Source organism: Camelina sativa, chromosome 19, assembly GCF_000633955.1.
Source record: "Camelina sativa cultivar DH55 chromosome 19, Cs, whole genome shotgun sequence".
Taxonomy (NCBI): Eukaryota; Viridiplantae; Streptophyta; class Magnoliopsida; order Brassicales; family Brassicaceae; genus Camelina; species Camelina sativa.
Genome location: NC_025703.1, coordinates 2640243 through 2662419, shown reverse-complemented (window position 1 = coordinate 2662419; position 22177 = coordinate 2640243). Strand labels below are relative to the sequence as shown.

The following is a 22177-nucleotide window of genomic DNA, read 5'->3' as shown; positions in this document are numbered from 1 at the left end:
ATGTTGAGGGAACAAACGTTTTATCAACCAAAGGAAGGAACTTATATGAAGCTGCTTGTTCTTTTGGGGAAATCTGGACAACCAAATCATGCACAGAAGCTGTTCGACGAAATGCTTGAAGAAGGACTTGAACCTACTGCTGAGCTCTACACTGCTCTTCTCGCTGCTTATACTCGCAGCAATCTTATTGATGGTGCTTTCTCAGTTCTTGACAAGATGAAAAGCTTGCCTTTATGCCAACCTGATGTTTTCACTTACAGCACTCTGCTCAAGGCGTGTGTGGATGCTTCTCAGTTTGACTTGGTTGATTCGTTGTACAAGGAAATGGACGAACGTATGATAACTCCAAACACTGTGACGCAGAACATAGTTTTAAGTGGGTACGGTAGGGTAGGAAGGTTTGATCAGATGGAGAAAGTTTTGTCTGATATGCTTGTGAGTACTGCTTGCAAACCTGATGTGTGGACTATGAATATTATTCTTAGTGTGTTTGGGAACATGGGTAAGATAGATATGATGGAGAGCTGGTACGAAAAGTTCAGGAACTTTGGGATTGAGCCAGAGACTCGAACTTTCAATATTTTGATTGGTTCTTATGGAAAGAAGAGAATGTATGATAAGATGTCGTCTGTCATGGAATACATGCGAAAGCTTGAGTTTCCATGGACAACATCTACATACAACAATATCATCGAGGCGTTTGCGGATGTTGGTGATGCGAAGAACATGGAGCTGACATTTGATCAGATGCGTAGCGAAGGTATGAAAGCAGACACAAAGACGTTTTGTTGTCTCATTAACGGATTTGCCAATGCTGGTCTTTTCCACAAGGTGATAAGTAGTGTTCAGTTGGCTGCAAAGTTTGAGATCCCCGAGAACACATCTTTTTACAATGCGGTTATATCAGCGTGTGCTAAAGCTGATGATCTGATAGAGATGGAAAGAGTGTACACAAGAATGAAGGAGAGACAATGTGTATGCGATTCAAGAACGTTTGAGATCATGGTCGAAGCGTATGAAAAGGAAGGTATGAATGATAAGATCTATTACTTGGAACAAGAGAGGCAAAAGGTTATGGATCGCACAGCAGCTACAAAAGATGAGGAGAGTCTGCCGGCAGGGTGATTGCAGTTTTGTGAATCTCTCTGCAGAAGGAGAGAGCTTTTCCTTTCAAAACAGTAGAATAAGAGTTTGTAATACACTTGATTGTTCTTGCAGCTATGTGTATAAAGCTTCTTTTTTATATATAATTATGTTAAATGTTTTGCTAAAAAACATATGAAAGAATTCTTCCATTGTTTCTAAAGATTGGTTCATCATAGTTGTTGCCTTTGTTGGATGGATCATGATAAATGATAATATAACATATTTTTGTATAATGTAAAATAAAAATAAATAAATAACATAGTTTGATGGGCCAACAAAATAGAAATAAAGCCCAAATAGATGAAAAAGTCCAAAAAAAGTGGATTAAGTGGTAAGGTAACTGCGTGTCGTTTTGGTTCTATAAATAAAATCTCTGGTCTTTGGTATCTCTTTTACCGTTTCTTCTTAAACAAACAAATCAAATCCAAAAGCAAAACGAAACAAAAGATAATATTGAACACATCCTCCTCTCTCTCTGCTGTCTCTGTAATCAAACAAACAAACAAAAAGCCACCGATTCGATTCTCGCCGGAAAGATCATCATCTTAGAATGGGGTTTGTTGTCAAGTCTTTCAAGGATCAATTCTCCTCTGGTTTGTACTTTTTGATCTCTTCTTCTTTCTTTTTCCCTAAAAAAAACATGCTTCAGAAGCAAGTTTTGATCGGGTCTTCTTGGAATATTTGGGATGATGCAGATGAGCGATTGAAGGAGTCGAGGAACATCATTGCGAAATATCCAGATAGAGTTCCGGTTAGTTTTGTTTTCTTTCTTTCAGAAATTTCGTTTGATTTCTTTCTTGTTGGCTCCGTCTTCTGAGTTGCCGTGTGATTGTGGGTTTCCTCCTTAGGGTTCAAGAATCGATTTAGTCTAATTTTGACTCTATGTGTCTGTTTTCTAATTGCTAGACTAATATATGTGAATTTGTGTTCTAATTTAAGAATTAATTACCGCTCGATGGTTCTGATCTGGGATCTGATATATACTTGACTTAGTTTGTGCGTTTTGTTATTGATCCCTTCACTCTTGGTCAATGTCACATTAGCACTAAAATACACAAGTTCTTCTAAGTACCTTATTCTAATCCATCTACTAGTATTATTATTTATGTTACCCTTTAATTTCTTTCTCAATCCAGAGAAATCTTCTATGAATCAATTGTGTCCTTAGTATATGTGTATTTGATGATTTTTAACTATTATTTGTTTAGGTGATCATTGAGAAGTATTCAAACGCGGATCTCCCAGACATGGAGAAGAACAAGTGAGTTGTGACATCAATTTTTTAGCTGTTGTTGTTGAAACAAAAAAAAAAGTGAAACCTGTCCAAATTTAATTAATCATTCTTTCTTGTTCTTTGCAGATACTTGGTCCCACGAGACATGACTGTTGGACATTTCATCCATATGCTTAGCCAAAGGATGCAGTTAGATCCATCCAAGGCTCTCTTTGTTTTTGTACACAACACTCTTCCTCAAACCGGTAATTATAAATCTAACAATCTTCATCATCATCATCTATGTTAAAAGACTTTACTACCTGCGCTTGCATTGCATGCTCCCATTATCAACAAGTTAACACTTCATCTCTTGATTATGTGCAGCTAGTCGCATGGACTCTCTCTACAATACTTTCAAGGAGGATGATGGGTTCTTGTACATGTGTTACAGCACCGAGAAAACTTTCGGCTAACCAAAAAGATTTGCCGCTTCTAATTATGTTTGTGAAGCGTGCACTCTCAATAATCCCATTTGTTTCATTCTTATGTTTGTGAATAATAATAATGTCAGCTGTTCTTCTTGTTGTTGTTATTATTGTTCTTAGCTGACATTGTACAGAAAAAGCTATAAAAAAATGCATTTGACTTTGTAAATCATGTAACACAAATGGCAGTAATAATAAGACAATGTGTATGATTCACACACGAAACCCATTTTTGGTGTTTTGTTTTGTTCTTCCTCCAAAAAAAAAAAAGAAGAAAAGGGTCCAACATAGTGTCGTGCAAGCACGTTAGTTTGGGGAGATAAGGTAAAACGAGGCCTAAGAAATTCAATGTCGGTGCGGTAAACGTGTCCCCTACGACTTGGATTGTGTGTCTCATGCGATAATGTGTTTGCGCTAAACCGCAAAACTATAGGAATATATATACATATATGGTTTTGCGTATATCCGTTTTGGTCAATCTTCTCTACAACTTCTTTATATATGCTTCTTTTGTTATACGCATTTTATGTTCCGATTACAGATTGTATATTTCTAAAGAAGAAATCATCGCTTATGAGTTAGGAGTATCTTTAACCTTTTCTTTCTGCAACGAGTTTATATCTTTATCTATTTAATTAATGTCTCTCTACTTAACCTCAATATAAAATGATTAACGCGTTGGCACCATCATTATAATAGCTATATATGATTTTTTTTAATTTATATAATATATCTCAGTTTAAAAGTCGACAGTTCTGAGCCAAAAGTATAAAAGAAGAACTCTAGAAGTACACCAATTAACCGACTGAGTATATCCTTTTTTGAGTTGGGGATGTTACGTTACGATGCCATCCATACATTGTCCAAAACAACTGGATCAAAACGCTTCTTTTTACTTTTCGGAATGTTTTGTGCTCTTTCATTTCAATTGTAGATTCGGATATTCCTTATTAATAATAAATAAATAGTGTTGACAAAAATAAATAGAAAGTGTCGACGGATATTCATGATTAATAATATAACACTGCCACAGTTTTCTTTTCTTATTTACAGTAAAACATCTATAAATTAATACTCTATAAATTAATAAACACTATAAATTAATAAATTTTGTCATTCCCAAGTTGGATTAGTATAAAAAATAACAAAATTCGATAAAATAATAAGATAATAATTTTTCTGAAATCTCCGTGTAAAATATGGTTTCAATAATATCATAAATTAATAATCATGTAAATTTATACATATATATATATATATATAATGTATGTAAAGAAAAAAAATATAATGTATGTTTCTCCTAAAGCTCATATCTACAAAACAACTGTTATGTTGTATTTTCAAATTATAATGATATAAAATATTTTGTAACATGTCATAAATATAGCTACATTTTTTTTTTAAGTTTTCAATTTTTAGATATCCATTACTTACATTTTGATAGTTTGATTGACTATTAAAATAAAACAATCTATATTATTATTCATAAATTTAATTTTATGTATGTCATGTGTATAAGTGAATTTGTCTATTGTATTTGTAATTTATTGTTAATAATGTTTTCTAAATATTACAAATTCAATTCCAATACCATAAAATTTTGAATATCCGAAATTATTGTTAAAACTGTCTCAATTCATAATTTTTAAAAGTTAAACTATTAAAAATATATCTATAAATTAATAATTATTAATTTATAGTATAAATTAATAATTATAATTTATAAATAAATTAATATCACTATAAATTAAGAAAATGTTTTGGTATTAATATTATTAATTTATAGAAGTTTTACTAGCATGTCGGTTACAAAACACGATGGTACTATATAATAGCAGTAGTAAAATAATTGATCCAAGACGTAATAATTGCCAATTCAGTGTTAGTTAGGCTATTGTATTTTATTTATGATATCAAGCATAGCAATGTGTATATTTGAAATTCACAACCAAACCTACGGTCGTAATCTGTGGTGGTTTAGTGTAATTGTTTAAAAAGATTTGTCATGTGGATCGCAACCAAAGATTAATAGTATTTCTATTGCCATTTTTTTTTATCAATATGAACATCTTAATGGCTTTCCCGGCTTTCACATATGTCTAAACTTAATTTTTAATTAGACTTTTTAATCATCAGATATTTACCATATATTAAACACATTATTCATCTAAATATAATAATAACTGAACGGAAAAACATATATTTACGTTTCTTTATTGCTTCACTTTACAACAAATTAAATCTGTATTTGGGCCAGATTGGGCTTTTTTCAAGATCCAAATTTTGATTTAGTAATATTTTGTGACTTGTCAACAAACTATTTAGATTGGGCCTCACAAATCTTTGTAGTGATCGTACTCTTTCTTGCCATACTATTTTCTGATCAAGAATTGTGTAATTTAGTCCATACTTCTGCCTGTCTGACAGGATTTAGGGTTTGGTTTTTGGGAATCTCTTAGAGACATTTCTCCTTAGAGTAGCTTTGCTATAGATTTTGGAAAGCAGCCATGTTCATGTTGTCTCGGTAATTAATACAGAAAACTTTTTCTAATGTTCATGTTGTTTCTGTCCTAACCAAATCCGTATTCTTGTGTATGTTATGTTATTAGAGCATATTGGTTTGATGGAATTTGCATATGTATCTGATAAGAAGGAATCAGAGCATAATCTTGATTGAGGTAATAAATCTACTGGTGTTTTCAGGTGGGACGACTTGGGATTAAGAAAGATCGATACAACACGTCGAAGCCCCAATTCGAAGATGTTGAGGTATCTATATCCTCTTTGGTGCTATCTGGATAAAGGAATAACATTTTAGAATAAATGTGTTGTTGACTATTTCCTTTGGACCTTGTTTAAATTCTTTCTAAGGTATCATATATCCTCTGATGAAGACGGGCTATTAGTATTACAAAAAAAAAAAAAAAACCCTCTTAAGCTTCACAATATTGAAGAAAAAGAAAACAGAATAAAAAAAACACAAAAACAACAAGAATAAAGGTGTGTATATCTCTATTACATGCACACCTTTTATCTCAATCTTTCTACTTTCTTTTTTGTTGTTGTTGTTTCCCTCACACAATGATTCTACGATCTTTATGAGTCAATGTTTCTGTGTATTCCTGTCGGTAAAAGTTTTTTGGAAGAAACAGATGAACTGTGGATGAAGTCATGAAGATGCCATTGTGAAAAGACCCAATAAGAGTTGTTATGACTTATGACTAATGACTTATGACTAATGACTTATGAGTAGGTTTTTAATTAGTCCGGTTCAAAGACTCAGCTTCTCCTAATCTCCTATTCACCGGTATGATTCGGTTACTGGAGTTGTTCGTGTTGTTAGACGTAAGACGTACACGTGCTTGTATAATTCACCTTCAAATAAAAATAAAAAATAAAAATAAAGAGAGAGATACTCTTCAAAAAAATTATATAAGCAAAAACGTCATGCAACAAATAAGACAACGATGTTATCGTGCCCAATATTATAATTAATAGTAGTAGTAGTAATTTTAAAAGTTAGAAAACAAATAATGTATACACTGAAACTTTTTTTATTTTTTTATAAAAGATAAAATAAAATAAGATTTATTTTATCTCGCCGACATTTGGTAGATGAAGAAAGGAGGGATGTTTATGGTCCAAAAGATCCTTTGGGCAGAATAAAACACAATCTCCAAAAGCTGATCACATGTGGCTCATTCTTGTCCAAGTCAAACCTTCTTCATCTTTTTTTTTTTTTTATTACCAATTTTTTTTTTTATTAACTTAGTATTATTTATTACTCTTTTACTTCCTTTGAAAAATGCTTTTTAATTCTCCATTCGGCTGACTAAATTTCTCTTTTCGACTTTACAAACGAATTTTTTTTTCTTCCCTTTCTTTGAGGTGACATGGAATTGAGACTCATAGTTTACCATGCAAGTATCTCAATATTTGGTCTCAACCATAAAGACTTTTTTCATTACTTTTATTATTTTTAGGGTACTATTAGGAGATCTACTTTTAATTTAAAACATGATTATATATTTGATATGAAATTTTCTTTTGAGTATGCAAGATCTAGGCTACTTTTTTGTGTAATTTCAGATATGCAGCATATCGAAAATGATTCCATTAGTGGTATCATTAAGTATACTAATAAGAACTTTGAAAAGTTTCTTTACAATCATAAAATATAGTCCGACGACCCTTTTTTGTTCAAGTCATAAAAGATAAATATAAAATAGCAAAATAACTTGTTACGCAAAAATTGTTATAATTGTTTAGTTGTTACAATGCTAAACAATCTGTGGTCCAAAAAAACTTAATTCTATTTTGTTGTTATTTGTTTATTTAAGTAATTCTCATGGAGAGGAACATAAATAAGCTTCTCTGTAAGTTTTTAATTTTAAAATTATGAAGAGAATGGGCTTCTTTACCTACTACACTCAATGAGCCATCTGGTTCGTTTGGTCATCAGTTCAATGGACAGTGACTTTGGAACAGATCTCTACCGTTGTCATCACCCCTAATGCTTTGTGTTGCCGTTGGATTGGTCATCTCATGACCAAACCAATTTGACTTCTCTTTAGTGGTGTTAAAGTCTTATTATTATTGCTCACAAATCATCTTCTGAACCATTCACGCGTCTTTCTTAGCAACTGAACGTCAGACGCTACAATAGTTCCAAAATTCATTAAAAAAAACATGCAATGGGAACATGATTTGTTTTTTTTTTCTTGAGAAAATAATATCTTACTTCACAGTTCAGACTTCAGACGGGATTAAAAAAAAATATCTAAGCTATACGTGTGACTCTGCTTATTTGTTTCATCGCATCACAGATTCACAGTATATAGCATTAACTAGTCTGTAAATACCATGGAAATGGAAAGTTTGTAAAAAACTCACTAAGTGAGTGACAAAAAAAATCATTTGAAAGAAAAGGTATTTTGATTGGTCATCTATATTTGTAACTGTGTCTCAGTCGGAATTTATTGGCTTGATAGTTGTTTTTTCTAGTTACAGTCGCATTTAGAAATAACTAAACTATATATACGTGTAAATTTTATGGAAAATGGAGTTTAGGTGGATGGAAACAAACAAACTGATGATATCACATAATACTATTTTGCCCATGCTCATGGACTGATACTGATAGACATCATTTATATTTATTTTATTTTTCTTGAACAATTAAAAAACAAGGATAGTGAGAGATTCATTGCTTTATAAATTCAAATTTTGCATTTTGTAGTGGCAGCCTTGTCTTTGACCCATAAAATCCAATTTCTTCATGGACGTGTCGTGGTCCATTGATTAAGATTAAAGATAGAAGATATAATCTCTTTAATCTTTTTTTTTTTTTAAAGATAGAGAAATCGTCCCAAGTAATTTCAGATTTTCGTATACGAAATAAACAGTCATCATATGTCAAATTTTTTTTTTTTTTTTGGTAAGAATCATATGTCAAATGTTAAATGGCATATATTAGACCCAAATAATATTGTTTCCAAATTTTAGCCGGATACAATAAAAAAAACAAAACAAAATTTCATTTGCAATCCTATACTTAAACATAGTAACTGCAGACAGGATTCATATAATATGTAAACCATTTTAACTAAAACAAGAAATAACATAAGTAGATTTTGTATAATCTAGTACTGTAATTATCTGTACTAAAATCTAACAATCAATATAATCAACGTCCCTGTCCTTATACATGAATGAATGAATTGTACAAAATAAACAAAGAATCAGAAAAACAGGTCGAAAAATTTATAGACTTAATGATTTTAAAGTACAACCAAATATGGCACCCTTAACTGATTGTATCATTGTAATAAGCTTTCCTAATATACTTTTTTTTTTTATAAAAAAGAAGCTTTCCTAATAAATTTTTACCTGAATTCAATTGTAATTTTTTATATTTTATTTACGTACTACTGACAACAAAAATATTTATGTAAATGTGAAAAAAAAGAGAGAAGTGCACTAATATAATTAATAGGAGATTATGTTTTGGGCGCGTAGAATAATAATAATTAACCACCACCGGCAAAACACACACCCACGAAAAAAGCGAGCACGCATTAAGAAAGATCAACAAAAAAACTTCCCCATCACTTCCTACAAACCAAAAAACTTGTTTACGGACCCAAAAAAATAATAAAATATTAAAATCGTTCGTAGCCGAAAAATTATATTATAAAATTATTATTTTATTTCGTTCAAAATAAATAAAAAAGTTTCAGCTTTGAAGCAAGGCAGAGAGAGAGAGAGAGAGAGAGAGAGAGATCAAAGCGACTGAGAGTGGTGTGGAAGCAAAACTACGATCTGCCGATTTTTTTTTTTCTCTTTTAACTTTAGATTTTTTTTGCAACACTCTTCTTCCTTTGATCGGAGCTTGAACATTCCGACAAAAGCAAAAAAAGACTTGATCTTTTAGCTGTTTTGAGGGATTTCATCTAATCTGCCCTCTGCTGTAGAGAGAGATTAGGGGGGTCTATCAATGGAGCGGTACGGTCGCCCCGGTGAAGAAGGGTCGCGATCGGATCCATCTCTTGAATGGACCTCTCATGGAGGCGACACCGGACTTGAAAGTAATGTCTTTTTTTTTTTTGGAGGCTTAATCTGCGATTAGAGCTGTTTTAAATTAACGGATTTTGTTTCAAATGTGTGATTTTTGTAGCTTCTATGTGGCGGTTAGGGTTGAGCGGCGGCGGTGGTGGTGGTGGTGGAGGAGGAGGAGAACCGTACCCGGAGAGACCTGACGAGCCTGATTGTATTTATTACATGAGAACCGGTGTTTGCGGTTACGGGTCAAGATGTCGGTTTAATCACCCTCGAGATCGTGGAGCGGTAAAATTCTCCTTCTTTTATTATATATGTAGTTAACCAATTTCAATTTTTCAGATCAGTTACTGATTCTGATGATCAGATCGTTGAATGAACCACCAGTGATTGTAGTTATTTTTGTAAAGCTCTGATTTTGATGATGATGTTTTAGGTGATTGGAGGAGGTGTTAGAGGAGAAGCTGGAGCTTTACCTGAGAGGATGGGACATCCGGTTTGTCAGGTTTTGTTAAATCTCAGTTCTCTTTTTTTTCTTTTTTTTTTTTTGAGCAATGCAGTTTTATAAGAATTTTGTCTGCTTTATTGTTTTATATTGTGATCTGTGTTTTTTTTTTTGTCTCAGCATTTTATGCGAACGGGAACGTGTAAATTCGGAGCTTCTTGCAAGTATCATCATCCTAGGCAAGGAGGAAGTGGTTCCGTTGCGCCTGTCTCGCTAAGTTATTTGGGATTTCCATTACGTCAGGTTTGTTTGTTGTTCTTATCTCTCCAAATTGGTTTATTTGAGGTTTCTACATTGTTTATTGTATGATCTCTTTTAATGCTCTTTGAAATTTTGATTGCAGGGAGAGAAAGAGTGTTCTTACTACATGAGAACCGGTCAGTGTAAATTTGGTTTGACTTGTAGATTTAACCATCCCGTGCCACTCGCTGTACAAGGTCCACCTCAGCCGCAACAGCCACAGCCACAGCCACAGCCACAGCTGCAGACTATTTATCCGACACTTCAGTCTCAGTCCGTTCCTTCGTCTCAACAATATGGGTTAGTTTTGACAAGGCCATCTCTTATACCTGGTCCGTATCTTCAAAGCCCTTACGGTCCTCCAATGGTTCTGCCTCCGGGAATGGTTCCATACCCTGGTTGGCATCCTTACCAGGTAATCTAAAATACAAAGCTTTTATCTCGCTTATTTGGTTTCTGTCATTGCTGAAAGACTGACTCTTTGTCCCTTTTGTAAGGCTTCTGTAAGTGCAATGCCTTCCCCTGGAACTCAACCCTCTATTGGATCGAGCTCTGTTTATGGAATTGCGCCGTTATCTCCTTCGGCGACTGTATATACAGGTCCATATCAATCAGGACCTTCTTCAAATACCTCAAAAGAATTTCCTCAGCGACCTGATCAACCAGAGTGTCAATACTTCATGCGAACTGGTGACTGTAAATTTGGATCCTCGTGCCGATACCATCATCCTGTAGATGCAGTTCCACCTAAAACAGGCCTTGTCCTCAGCTCCATTGGCCTTCCACTTCGTCCCGTAAGTCTTGTTCTTTTTTTTCTTTCTATGGACATGGTAACTCTTTGCTAGTTTTTGTTTGAGACGACATTTTTAATATTTTGACAGGGCGTAGCGCAATGCACACACTTTACTCAAAATGGAATCTGCAAATTTGGACCGGCGTGCAAGTTTGATCACTCGATGAGTTCTTCGCTTAGCTACAGCCCGTCTGCATCTTCACTAACCGACATGCCTGTGGCTCCATACCCGATTAGATCATCGTCGCTCAGCGGCTCATCAGCTCCAGCAAGCTCAAGCAATGAACCCACCACAGAGGCTGCCACTGCTGCAGTTTCCTCTTCAATAGTCAGTAGCTTGAGCCGTCCAGAGCCAGCTGAAACAAGTGGTGACTCGGCCAGCGTCAGTGGCAGCACAGAAGCTAAGACTTCAAGTTAAAAAAACAAAAGAACAAAAAAAAGAGAGGAAAAATATCCTCAATTCTTCATGAACTAAGCAACATTAAGAAAAAAAGAGAAAAGAAGATTATTTTTGGGGTCTGAGATTTGTTGGAAGCAGAGAGACCAAAGCTTCTGTCATTGACCATTTGTCCATATATAATATTCTCTCATACGGCCATCTCTCTCTCTCTCTCCCTCTCTCTCTCTCTCTCTCTCTCTCTCTTGTTTTTTCTTCTTGAAAAACGATTAATAAATGGCCTTATTCAAGCTATACTACATTCGATTCATGACAAGTCCCCTGTATGAGTTTGGAGCAGCAATTTAAAAAGTTTGCTAACGATGAAAAATGCAGAAACAAATCTAGTGTTCACGTTTTCTATTCCTTGTTCTTGTAATTGTGTATCTGTGACATGACATCTATAATTCAATCATTGTTACTCACTAAACGAACAATGCAAAAACAAATCAGGCTCTTATGTGGCAAATCACTGGTTAGTTGAATATTAATTTGTTAAGAAATCCTCCATGTAATTCTTTTTAACCATTAAATCCAAGTCAAACCAGGACAAATGTTCACGAAAGCAGAATGAAATCCATTTGATGTTTTCTTAAAATTAGCTTAGTTATATATGTAACAACAGAGACTTAACAAATCTCTAAACACATGATCTCATCTCATCTCATCGACAGGTGCTTTCGCTTCTTCGTGGATGAAGGACTCTCACTTGCTTGTCTTCCTACGGTTCGCTTTGATGGTGTTGCACTCTTCAAATATTCAAAAACCAGAAAATGATTAAGCACCTAAAGAGTCAAATCAAAAGACTGACTATACAACCTTTATATATGTGAATAAAATAGCAGTTTTTACCTTTGCGAGCTTCTTTTCTTTACGGGCCTGCCTCTCTCTTTCATCAAACTCTTGGTTTTCTTTCTCGATCAGTCGAATCAGAGTGTCGCATCTTCTTGCAAGTTCCTGACTCGTGCGGGATTTCACAAACCAGTCAAACCTGAACAAAGGTGATGTCCTGAATGCTGCCTTCAGCTCATCCCAATTTCCATAACCAAGTTTGTGGATCATGCAGATCTGTTTTTAACCACAATGTTCCACAACAATCACACTTCATAATAAAATTAGTGAAACAATACAACAACAAAAAAGAAAACGAGAAAAAGATGTACCATGAAACGGTCACACTCTTCATTGTACAGCTTCCCTTTATTCTGACCATATTGTATCTTCAGTTCCAGCCAAGGGTTTCTGTAGCGATCCAGTTTCTTTCCTATGGCTTTCATGATTTCATCTTTCCTAGAGATTCTTGCCTCTCCCCTCTCAATGTTCTTAATGATTCTATCATAGTCTACATAATTCGAGGGAATGATGATAAACTTACTTAGCATCAACTCTTCTTTTTTAAAAAAAAATTCCGCAAGAATCTTAGCTTCGAAAGATGTTACATACCGTTCAGCTCCTTGTATCGCTCTTTGAATACTTTGGCATATCTTTCAACTTCTTCCTCTGTTTTTCCTTCCATCTCAGAGGCAATGCTTTTTATGTCGTTACGGCCATACTTCTCACAAGCCCGAAGGAAAGTATTGAAGTCTCTTCTACTCCATGTGGAGAAGCCCTGGAGATTGAAAATTACAAAGAATTAAATAAAGCCCACCAAATCAAACGTCTAAGACTACTTTAACATTAATCGTATTAACTTGCCTCCTCCAATAATTGCTCCTTTTCTTCTACTTCTTCAGCAGTTAAGGGATCACCACCTTTTAACAAAACATTTCATAATCAGTAATAGGTATGCTGGAAAAACATGTTAACAAAGTGGACACATGCTGAGAAACAAAGCTTGACCTTCTGGTTCTTCAACATCAATTGTATCTTTCAACTGATTTTTCTGATGTGTTTGCTGAAACCAAAGTGAAGCAAATTGCTTTTATTAGGCAACACTCGCTCTTAGGAAAATCAAAACAGTGATGAGTGCTTCGTTTAGAGATCCCTACCATGAGATAACGTACTTCCTTTTCATACAACTCGGTCAATCTCTGAATGTTGAAGAACTGGAAATCGTGCCTGAAGGATGGATAATAAATTAGATTTCTAGTGTAAGAATATCACAAGATAGGGAAAAGGCATCCAACAATGAGAGTAGAGTTTGCTGAGGTACTCACAACTGGGGCATGCGCGGAATTCTAGGCTCTTTAGGTTTAGCTGGACCACCTTGCCGCAATGTTTGCTTAAAGTATTCAGATTCAGAGTAGCTGAAGATATAGTAGATAAAACAAAAGGTATGTTTCTGTTAGATAAAGTTTACGAGGACTGGAAAATAGGACGCACAATGTATAAAGCAAAAGGAACACTTACTTGCGCTTTCTCTCCCGCTTTGGTGGATCATTCCAATTGTCGCTCACAATTTTCTTAAAATCAAGCTTGTTCTCATCCTAAAAAAAATGACAAAATAAATCATTTGGTTCAATAATGCAGAGCATAACTAGGGTATGACATGAAAGCTTAACCTATGCAGCGATATATAAAAGAGTTACCTTATTTTCATCATCAAAATCATAGAAGTCAGCACCTGCAGCAAATCAAACAACAGGTTATCCAGACATTACAAAATTTACACAGCGTAGTAGGGGAGAAAAAGGTCCATGACACCCTTACTGTCATCCATTTTAAACTGTATAGCATCTTCCGTGAATTTCTTCATCTTGGCATCAAGTTCAGCTGTTGCCTCCTCTCCTTTGGCAATGATTCTATCAATATCCTCGTCTGTGATTGTGCTATCTTTAGAACTGAACACCATCTCAGCACCATATCTTACCATTTGAAGCAACTCATCCTTGTTGACAGCTGCATAGTGAGATAATATTAAGATAATATTATATCTGTCAGAGATGAAACAATGCATTTTGCAACCATATAATTAAAACTTACTTTTCTGCTCTGCCAATCGCCCTTGTTGAATTACCAGGGCATCAAGCGCCAACTTCTTGTAAGCTCTCTCAATCACTTTCTCCTCAATAGCAGACTGTAGACAACAAACACTATTAATTTAAACTCTATTAGGCTGTTCCTACTTGATTGATACAGGGATAATATCAACCTCAGTGCAGAATCGAAACACTTGAACTTCTTTCTTTTGACCAATCCTATGGGCACGATCCTGAGCTTGCAAGTCAACTTGCGGGTTCCTATCAAAATCAGCCAGACTCGTCAAAAGTGAAGAGAATACCCATAAACTACAGTCGAAATGATAAGAGACTTACCAGTCACTATCATAAAGGATCACAACATCTGCAGTAGCAAGATTGATACCAAGCCCTCCGGCTCTAGTCGATAACAGGAAAACAAACTTCTCACTTCCTGGCTTGTTGTAGGCTTCTATGGAGGCATCTCGTTCATCACCACCAGTATTTCCATCAATACGGCAATAGAGATAACCGCGATACATTAAATAATCCTCAAGAATATCCAAAAGCCTTGTCATCTGATAACATGAGCAAAGAAAAGAAAAATGCTCAGACTTCATATAGAACAGAAATAAAAAAACAAAGAAGGTGAATTGTAGGAAACCACTGTCTCCAGCTGTTCTGTATTAACATTCACCTGAGAAAATATCAGAACCCGCGAATCACGTTCCTTCAGCTTAGGAAGCAATTTATCCAAGAGAACCATCTTACCTACAAATAACAATATAAATATGCTTCAAAAAAAAAAAAGAAGTTCCATGTAATTCTGAAGAGTTTAGATTGAATGCTAGTCTTACCAGCATTTGTTATAAGATGATCTCCGGTGGTATAAGGGGGACCAGGCTCTGCACCCTGAAAGAGATAAGGGTGATTGCAGCATTTTCGAAGTTGCATTGCAATGTTTAGCAAACGTTTGCGTTCTCCACCAGCATTAACTGCTTCAAGATCCTTCTGCAATAAAGCCTTGTAGTATTGTTTTTGCATCTGAGACATGCCAACTTTAAGTATCGTCTCCTTTTTCGGTGGTAGGCCTTTCTCAACATCTGATTTCAGTCTACGAAGAAGAAATGGTCGAAGAACCTAAAAGGATATAAGAAAGCGATTAGCCAAACAATAGAGATGACATAAACTCAATAGAAGCAATGACTACATGCATACCTTGTGAAGTTGTTGAACAACTTCTTGCTGATCGTTCTCGCCAGAAATTTGAAACCATTCATCAAAAGTCTCTGCTGAACTAAAAACCTCAGGCAGAAGAAAATTGAGAAGAGCCCACAGTTCATGGAGATTATTCTGCATATATGAAGAACCATGAGTATAGCCAGCTATACAACATTATCGAAAAGAGACACTAAAGAAGCTATAAAAGTGCCCATGATTAGCTACTTAACAAAGAATACTTCAGTGTCCAAAAAGCATAAGATACGAGCAACACCTGAAGTGGGGTTCCCGTGATAAGAAGTCGATAATTGGTGCTAAAAAGTCTCATGGTTTTAGAAAGAAGTGAATTCTCATTCTTGATTCGATGCGCTTCATCGATGATAATATAACGCCAGCTAAAACGACGAAGTGCTGTCTTTTCTTTGATGGCCATCTCAAAGCTTGTGACGCAAATATCAAATTTCCCAGCAACTAACAGGTCGTCTCGAATATGTCTCTGCGTTATTTAGCAGACATCTCAGAATTTTGGGGTAAAATTTTCCATGAAACTCTGAAATGGCAGACACTTACCCTCTCCTCAGGATTACCAAGGAATTTCACAGCGCGTAGGACAGGACAAAACCGACGAATTTCGTTCATCCAATTACCAAGGGTTGATTTTGGAGCAACCACCATATGAGGGCCATTGATTCCCCTGTATTCATGAAGGTATGCCAACAAAGAAATCGTCTGAAGCGTCTTCCCCAGACCCTAGACCACAGGCAAAAAATGGTTTAATGATCAGCATCATGGAAAATAGAGAACTTATTTTACCCAGATCCTTGGGGGAGCCATTGTTTACCATTTCATCAGCAAGAATTCCATTAATGCCGTTCTCATACAGCCGAATGAGCCAGTTTAAACCAGCTAACTGGTAATCTCTTAACTTCCCTTGAATACCTATCAATTGAGAAGTAAAAGATGAATCCCAAGCTTTCAAGAACGTTGACACTATTCTACCTGGTAACTGTGAGTGTCTAATGTCACAACAATATTTCTAGGTTACGCAAATGGACAGAGATGCCAATCATATTGTACTTGTTGCTTCTAGACAGACCATCAATATGTAGCAATCCTAGATTAGATAGCAAAATACAGTTACTTACAAGAGGGCTGTGTGAGCAACCGTGTGTTTCCAGATCCAGTTAAGCCATCCTCTTCTTCCTTTAGATACTCTTCATCTTCCTCTTCTTCAGTTATTTTGGAAGCATGACGACCCCTGAAGGTTCAAGTCAAAACCAACAATAAATCAGGGCTATGCTCATCATAATTATTTTGAGACCAGAAACGACGAATAAACCAATATATGAGAAATCAATTGCAGCAAAACTCACCTTCCTTTCCCCTTTTTCTGAGAAGAAGATGCATCACCTTTAGCAAAGTGTGCAAATAACTCAGTCTGCTGCAGAAGATACTTCAGTCTCCCTTTTCCCTTATTGTTCTAGATACATGGAACGATTCAAAATCGTCAAAACCCCAAATCACAAGAAGAAAAAGCAGCTCAAAACCTGAAATCGTTAATTTCAAAACAACGCACCATATCAGCATCAATGGAAGCATTTTGCGAGTCCAGCAGCTCCTGAATCTTCTGCTTCTTCAACTTCTGCATCTCCTTAAGCCTGGCTTTCTCACGTTTGCTGATTTCAGCTTTTTCTTCATCTTCTTCGTCCTGCATACACCATATTACCACAATGAAGGAAAACACGAACGCCAAATCTAATGTAATTCCAAGTACAAACAAAAAAAAGACGCAGAGTTCACTGAGAATTCGAAAATCACGGCCATGGAAACCAAATCAGCCTGCAATTACCTCGTAATCATCCTCCATAGGGGCGGCTTCTCCGTCGGAGAGTGGGGATTCGTCAGCGGCGGCTACTTCGTCATCGTCGGAGCCAGAAGAACGAGCAACAGCCTCGAGCTCCTCCTCGTCTTCTACTTCTTCGTTTTCCTTAACCCGCTCCTCTTCCTCCTCAGACGAGAAAGCCTCATCGGAATTCGAAATCCTCGCCATGGAAAGCTACGAATCAGGTTTTGCCTTTGAGATCGAGGGTTCGCTTCTGGGAAAGTAAAATAAATAAAAAAAATAAAAAAAGTGAAAATTTCGATACAAATTGCTAAGTGAAGACCCACCCCTTCGAAACGACCGAAGCTTCAGGGTTATTTATGATCGTTGATTAGGTTTATTAAATCTACGGCTACGATGTACCCTTTCGCTTCGTCGAATAGGAATTACCCGCCAACTGAGCAAGAGAGTTTTGGAATATTCCCGGGCTTTAGATGGACTTTGTTAGCTCATAGAAATAAGCCTAATGGATCCTTATGGCCCAATCCCAAGCCCGATGTTACCCCCGCTTATTAATAATATGCAAAGAAGCTGCTTGACTACTTGGATAGTTGGATTCACTAAAACATTGTTAGATGTATAATTGAGATGTGAAAGAAAAACGATGATATAGATTAGCATATTTTATTACTGTTATGTCTGACTTTGTGTGTTATCCTTGACTTGTGTGTCACTGTCTCCCTCTTTCTTGGTATAAAATTTGGTGATTTTGCTTTGGAGTCTAGACAAACCTGGTCTCTCTTCAGACTATATAATATCCGAAATAGTTACTGGACTATATAATTTGTTTGAGAAGTGGTAATAATGCTAATAGACTTTTGTTTCTTGCAGTTTAATAATGTTTTTTACAGCCCCAAGTAGAAAGCAAAGTGATACCTAAGAGCATATATAAAATTATATATTTTTCATGCAGATGATTGTTTAACCACTCCCTAATGTTCCTTAAGTACTTTTATACGATTTTGCTTTTACCATCTTAATTATCGTCGGCTCGTCGCCCAGTTTCCTCAACCTTCCCGGGATTGGCCTAACACGTTCTCATTGTATTTGTATCTACAGTATCCACAACTATATACGTAGTACGTACAACTTTAAAATGAAAATACTTTCAGTAATTGATCAGATTACAATAATTAATCTCAAAAATATATATTTACACTCCATAATTGATATAAACTCATTTCTTGGCGTAAGGGTAATTACAACTCATTATCACCGGCCAGGACTATATAACACATATATATATATTCTCATGTAGCGCCCAATTTTATAACACATAGTCCAAACTTAACCACAAAAAGATTTTATAAATCATCTGATGGCATCTATTGGGAACCTCGACCCAGAAGTCGGCAAATCTGAACCAATTCCGGAGTCCGCTGCACCAGTACTACTACCACCACCACCACCATCTTCATGCGCCAGTTTTTTAGGTTTCCGGAAGATAGATCTGATAACAAGAGTTGTGCTTTTCTCCGCCACTCTGACTGCTCTTATAGTAATGGTGACCAGCGACCAGACCGAAATGACTCAGATCCCCGGAGTTCCATCTCCGGCTCCTGTCTCTGCCGAGTTCAAAGAATCGCCCGCTTTCATGTTCGTTTCTTCTTCCATGTTATGACTTATGAGTTATGATCATTATCAAGGAACGGCTTGTTAGTTTAAACTCGAAATTGTTGTTGGCTAATGCAGATTCCTTGTGGTGGCACTTGTGGTGGCTAGTTTCTATGCTCTAATCTCAACACTTGTCTCCATCTCTCTACTCTTGAGACATGAATTCACTGCACAGATCTCCGTTTACATGACCTCCTTAGACACGGTAGCTTATTTTACAAGTAACCTTGAATCCTCGGGTCCAAGTTAGGGCTTTTAATATATAATTCCGGAATATATATATATGAATAGGTGATGCTGGGGATTTTGGCGTTTGCGACGGGAACGGCGGGAGGATTTGCATTGAAAGGAAACGAAGACGTTGGGTGGAATAAGATTTGTAATGTCTACGACAAGTTTTGTCGTTACATTGCAACTTCGCTTGCCTCATCTCTATTTGCTTCTTTCCTGCTTCTACTTTTATCCATTTGCTCAGCTCTTTCCAAGAGAACTCCATAAACAAAGCTTAATTCCATCTTGTAACGTGTGTGTGTGTCTGATTTGGTTTATCCGTTATTAATTGATATGTAGTAATGGAGTGGAGTCGTCCCTTGTTACTTATGTCGTAGAAGTTGCTTTGCTTATAGAGCCTCTACATTTTATCATAGCAGTTGCTTTGCTTGGAGTCTTCACATTCTACATTGTAGCCTCGAGCTCCTATATTTTACCCTATGTGAGATGATATGTATTAGTAATACCTCAGAAAATCAAACAGAGCTCCACCAAAAACCCTGATTCTGAGGTTGAGACTAAACTGAAGACAACAAAAAATGGAAAAAAAACAGAACCGCTTTAAATTTCAGATCCGACTTTTTCTAATCAGAAAGCGCAGGTTAAATCCACGACCCGGTTTGCAAGCCGCTTGAGTCACAGTAGATACAGAGTAAACCAAACCTTCCCCTTTCCTGTGAACCAAACCCGAAGCTCTCTGAGAGAGAGATTGATTACAAATCTTCTACAGCAGAGTAAATAATTTTTATTTGTAAATTTCACAAAAGGATGTAACGTTTGCCTATTTCAGGTAAGCCTCTTTGCAGCAAAGACAAAAATAAATACTACAGAAAGATATAATATGTCACGAGAAGTCAGATAGAAAACTATCACGATCCTGAGATTTTTGACCATCTAGTCTACAGACCACAACAACGAGTACATGAAGGTGAATTAAGGTTAGTTTCTTCATCATTCATTCACAGGCGATTCTGGTTTCAAAACTGCTCAGGCAAATTGCAAACGCTTGAAACGCAGAAATCGGATATCCATAATCCATGGTGAACATGTCCTTGCCAACTTTCCCAAACTGGAGTATGATCCTCTCAGACGGCTGCCCTGTTTCACAATCCCTAACCGCCACAAGCTGAAAGTTCTTAACCGAAGCCACTGTGACTCGACCATGGAAATTTAAGCACCAACATTGTAGCTGCTCGTGCCATCGTGGAGTCTTGTTACTCAGCACCAACGGTGGGTCTCTCAGGTTGTTGCCTGAGTCGCTGCAAGATGCGCTATTGCTGCGCACCGGTTTTGAATGAGATCTCAAGAACGGTGATGGACGGATGGATAATGAGCTTATGGACGTTGAAGCTACTCTTCCCCGGGACTCCACAATGCTCATAGGAATTGTATCCATAATGCAACGCATTCTTCTTGGTCCCCTGTTATTTGTATACCATGAAAGAGATTGTAAAAATCACAATGGACAAAAGACTTGCAAGATTTTCATTATTCGAATGTGGAAATTGTTTACCGAGAACCTAAGCCGTTTAACTCGTATGAAATGTGAGCGATGGGGTAGCTTCCCTGAGGAACTCTAGGTGAAACTTTGATAAGGTTAGAAGAGCGGCTCTTCTGCATCTTGGCTGCTCCAGTCTGTGCCGTCAGATTACCATCAAAGACTGTGAATTTTGTTCCAAGGAAGTTTGATCTTGCAATAACAATAAGAGGTTTAGACACAACAGTTAACACCGAAAGAAGTAAATAAGAAACATGCCTACTTCACCATCTCTCAATATCTAATCTCATAATCTAATGCTCACAACCCGACTATAACTCATAAAGCTAGAATCTTTGTTGTACTACTCTCTCAAAACAAGTTAGCTGACTCTCGTAAGATCTTAGTAAGCTAAAGAAGGAGATATATTAATATGCATACCTCACTCTCCCTAGATAAACGTTGCTTCTCTTTGACATATCGTCTGAACGCAAAGAGATGATGTAATCAGTGCAAGTTGCCCGCTTAAGCTTAGAAGCAGCAAGAAGAAATTTCCCGTCATCCGTCAAAGCTGCCAGAATATCAAAAAAAGAGGGGATTTTCGTTAACAATCTCAGAACTCTGAAACAAAGTAATCTCTTTTAAACATAGAAGAAGAACAGAGTTAGCTTACAGTTGGTTAACCCGAGATATAGATGATACGACTGCGTATTCCGGTTACGTAGTATGAAACATTGAACCAGAGAATCCCTTGGACCAGGCTACATAGAACACAATCAAAATCACCAAACCCTTTAGCTTTCGTTGAGCATAAGAAGAACACTTGAAGGAGAACACATGTGATCAGTTCCTAGGCACAAAGTCTCGATTTGTATGTTTCAATTTCATTACTTAACACTAAAAAAGATCGAAACTTTTTAACTTCTAAGAGAGAACCTGCTTGAGGGAAGTGGGGAAAGTCAATTTAGAGGAGAATTCAGGAACAGATACAATCTCCTTGGTGAGAATCCTCCAGCTACGGCAAACGCCGGCGCAAGCCACCACGTTTTTTCGTGACGGCCAATCGCCGCCGTCAGCAGTCTCAACCCTAATTAGGATCTCTCTCAGTAGCTCCTCCGGAAGCTCCTCCCAGCTGAAAGAGTCTGAAACAGTAGGAATCGATGCGGCGTCGTGGACCACACGGTGTGGCCTGGACCGCATTTCCTGGATCAAAGTCCGGATCGTCATGCGTTGAGATCTATATCTATAAAAAGGGGTTTTAAGAGATGACTGAGATCATGAAAAACATGATCTGGGTTGTCGTCAATGGAGAATCGTTTGGGGTTGGGTGGGTGTGGGGTGTGAAGAAGAAGTTGGGAGAAGTGTTTGTTGTTTGAGAGAGGCGAACAAGATTCCAACACAATCGATAATAATGGATGGAGGCGTTTTCTGAACTTG

The 22177-nt window shown here is 36.5% G+C and overlaps 6 protein-coding genes across 6 annotated transcripts in view; 4 read left to right on the top strand and 2 right to left on the bottom strand.

Moving 5' to 3' along the window:
- LOC104764334 (pentatricopeptide repeat-containing protein At3g06430, chloroplastic) overlaps window positions 1–1306 on the top strand; it is a gene marked incomplete in the record, with an annotated part of 3383 nt that extends 2077 nt beyond the window's left edge. Inside the window, 1 exon segment of the mRNA XM_019241556.1 lies at window positions 401–1306. Within this exon segment, the coding sequence (XP_019097101.1) occupies window positions 401–1125 (725 nt within the window).
- LOC104764333 (autophagy-related protein 8h) lies at window positions 1526–3076 on the top strand. The gene is made up of 5 exons (XM_010487848.2): window positions 1526–1739; window positions 1842–1897; window positions 2355–2407; window positions 2507–2625; window positions 2747–3076. The coding sequence occupies exons 1-5, from the start codon at window positions 1697–1699 to the stop codon at window positions 2833–2835; spliced, it is 360 nt and encodes a 119-aa protein (XP_010486150.1). The 5' UTR covers window positions 1526–1696; the 3' UTR covers window positions 2836–3076.
- On the top strand, window positions 9072–11656 carry LOC104764332 (zinc finger CCCH domain-containing protein 34-like). Its single transcript, XM_010487847.2, has 7 exons — window positions 9072–9434; window positions 9524–9693; window positions 9842–9910; window positions 10031–10153; window positions 10254–10565; window positions 10648–10944; window positions 11032–11656. The coding sequence occupies exons 1-7, from the start codon at window positions 9344–9346 to the stop codon at window positions 11359–11361; spliced, it is 1392 nt and encodes a 463-aa protein (XP_010486149.1). The 5' UTR covers window positions 9072–9343; the 3' UTR covers window positions 11362–11656.
- Window positions 11871–17663, bottom strand: LOC104764331 (ISWI chromatin-remodeling complex ATPase CHR11). The gene is made up of 24 exons (XM_010487846.1): window positions 17347–17663; window positions 17074–17205; window positions 16871–16977; window positions 16643–16755; window positions 16339–16436; window positions 16068–16247; window positions 15772–15993; window positions 15495–15629; window positions 15134–15416; window positions 14974–15047; window positions 14634–14854; window positions 14471–14558; window positions 14302–14395; window positions 14029–14217; window positions 13908–13942; window positions 13729–13805; window positions 13536–13625; window positions 13368–13437; window positions 13219–13273; window positions 13075–13130; window positions 12823–12988; window positions 12543–12721; window positions 12232–12447; window positions 11871–12128 (listed from the first exon to the last, which is right to left on the bottom strand). Exons 1-24 carry the CDS (start codon window positions 17545–17547, stop codon window positions 12039–12041), a joined length of 3171 nt encoding a protein of 1056 aa, XP_010486148.1. The 5' UTR covers window positions 17548–17663; the 3' UTR covers window positions 11871–12038.
- LOC104764329 (CASP-like protein 1D2) lies at window positions 18672–19666 on the top strand. Its single transcript, XM_010487845.1, has 3 exons — window positions 18672–18975; window positions 19072–19198; window positions 19285–19666. The coding sequence occupies exons 1-3, from the start codon at window positions 18698–18700 to the stop codon at window positions 19489–19491; spliced, it is 612 nt and encodes a 203-aa protein (XP_010486147.1). The 5' UTR covers window positions 18672–18697; the 3' UTR covers window positions 19492–19666.
- On the bottom strand, window positions 19999–22171 carry LOC104764328 (tubby-like F-box protein 9). Its single transcript, XM_010487844.1, has 5 exons — window positions 21677–22171; window positions 21414–21501; window positions 21182–21311; window positions 20777–20953; window positions 19999–20684 (listed from the first exon to the last, which is right to left on the bottom strand). The coding sequence occupies exons 1-5, from the start codon at window positions 21965–21967 to the stop codon at window positions 20219–20221; spliced, it is 1152 nt and encodes a 383-aa protein (XP_010486146.1). The 5' UTR covers window positions 21968–22171; the 3' UTR covers window positions 19999–20218.

Excerpts from the sequence above, each read along its gene's own strand:
- LOC104764333 (XM_010487848.2), top strand. The coding sequence starts at position 1,697 with ATGGGGTTTGTTGTCAAGTCTTTCAAGGATCAATTCTCCTCTG. Across the intron at positions 1,740-1,841 it reads CAAGGATCAATTCTCCTCTG|ATGAGCGATTGAAGGAGTCG; the intron begins GTTTGTACTTTT and ends GGGATGATGCAG. Across the intron at positions 2,408-2,506 it reads CCAGACATGGAGAAGAACAA|ATACTTGGTCCCACGAGACA; the intron begins GTGAGTTGTGAC and ends TGTTCTTTGCAG.
- LOC104764332 (XM_010487847.2), top strand. The coding sequence starts at position 9,344 with ATGGAGCGGTACGGTCGCCCCGGTGAAGAAGGGTCGCGATCGGATCCA. Across the intron at positions 9,911-10,030 it reads TGGGACATCCGGTTTGTCAG|CATTTTATGCGAACGGGAAC; the intron begins GTTTTGTTAAAT and ends TTTTTGTCTCAG. Across the intron at positions 10,154-10,253 it reads TGGGATTTCCATTACGTCAG|GGAGAGAAAGAGTGTTCTTA; the intron begins GTTTGTTTGTTG and ends TTTTGATTGCAG.
- LOC104764331 (XM_010487846.1), bottom strand. The coding sequence starts at position 17,547 with ATGGCGAGGATTTCGAATTCCGATGAGGCTTTCTCGTCTGAGGAGGAA. Across the intron at positions 14,559-14,633 it reads ATCCTTTATGATAGTGACTG|GAACCCGCAAGTTGACTTGC; the intron begins GTAAGTCTCTTA and ends TGATTTTGATAG. Across the intron at positions 13,943-14,028 it reads ACAGTTTAAAATGGATGACA|GTGCTGACTTCTATGATTTT; the intron begins GTAAGGGTGTCA and ends GATTTGCTGCAG.
- LOC104764329 (XM_010487845.1), top strand. The coding sequence starts at position 18,698 with ATGGCATCTATTGGGAACCTCGACCCAGAAGTCGGCAAATCTGAACCA. Across the intron at positions 18,976-19,071 it reads AAAGAATCGCCCGCTTTCAT|ATTCCTTGTGGTGGCACTTG; the intron begins GTTCGTTTCTTC and ends TGGCTAATGCAG. Across the intron at positions 19,199-19,284 it reads ACATGACCTCCTTAGACACG|GTGATGCTGGGGATTTTGGC; the intron begins GTAGCTTATTTT and ends ATATATGAATAG.
- LOC104764328 (XM_010487844.1), bottom strand. The coding sequence starts at position 21,967 with ATGACGATCCGGACTTTGATCCAGGAAATGCGGTCCAGGCCACACCGT. Across the intron at positions 21,312-21,413 it reads ATATCTCGGGTTAACCAACT|CTTTGACGGATGACGGGAAA; the intron begins GTAAGCTAACTC and ends ATATTCTGGCAG. Across the intron at positions 20,954-21,181 it reads GTTTATCTAGGGAGAGTGAG|ATCAAACTTCCTTGGAACAA; the intron begins GTATGCATATTA and ends TGTTATTGCAAG.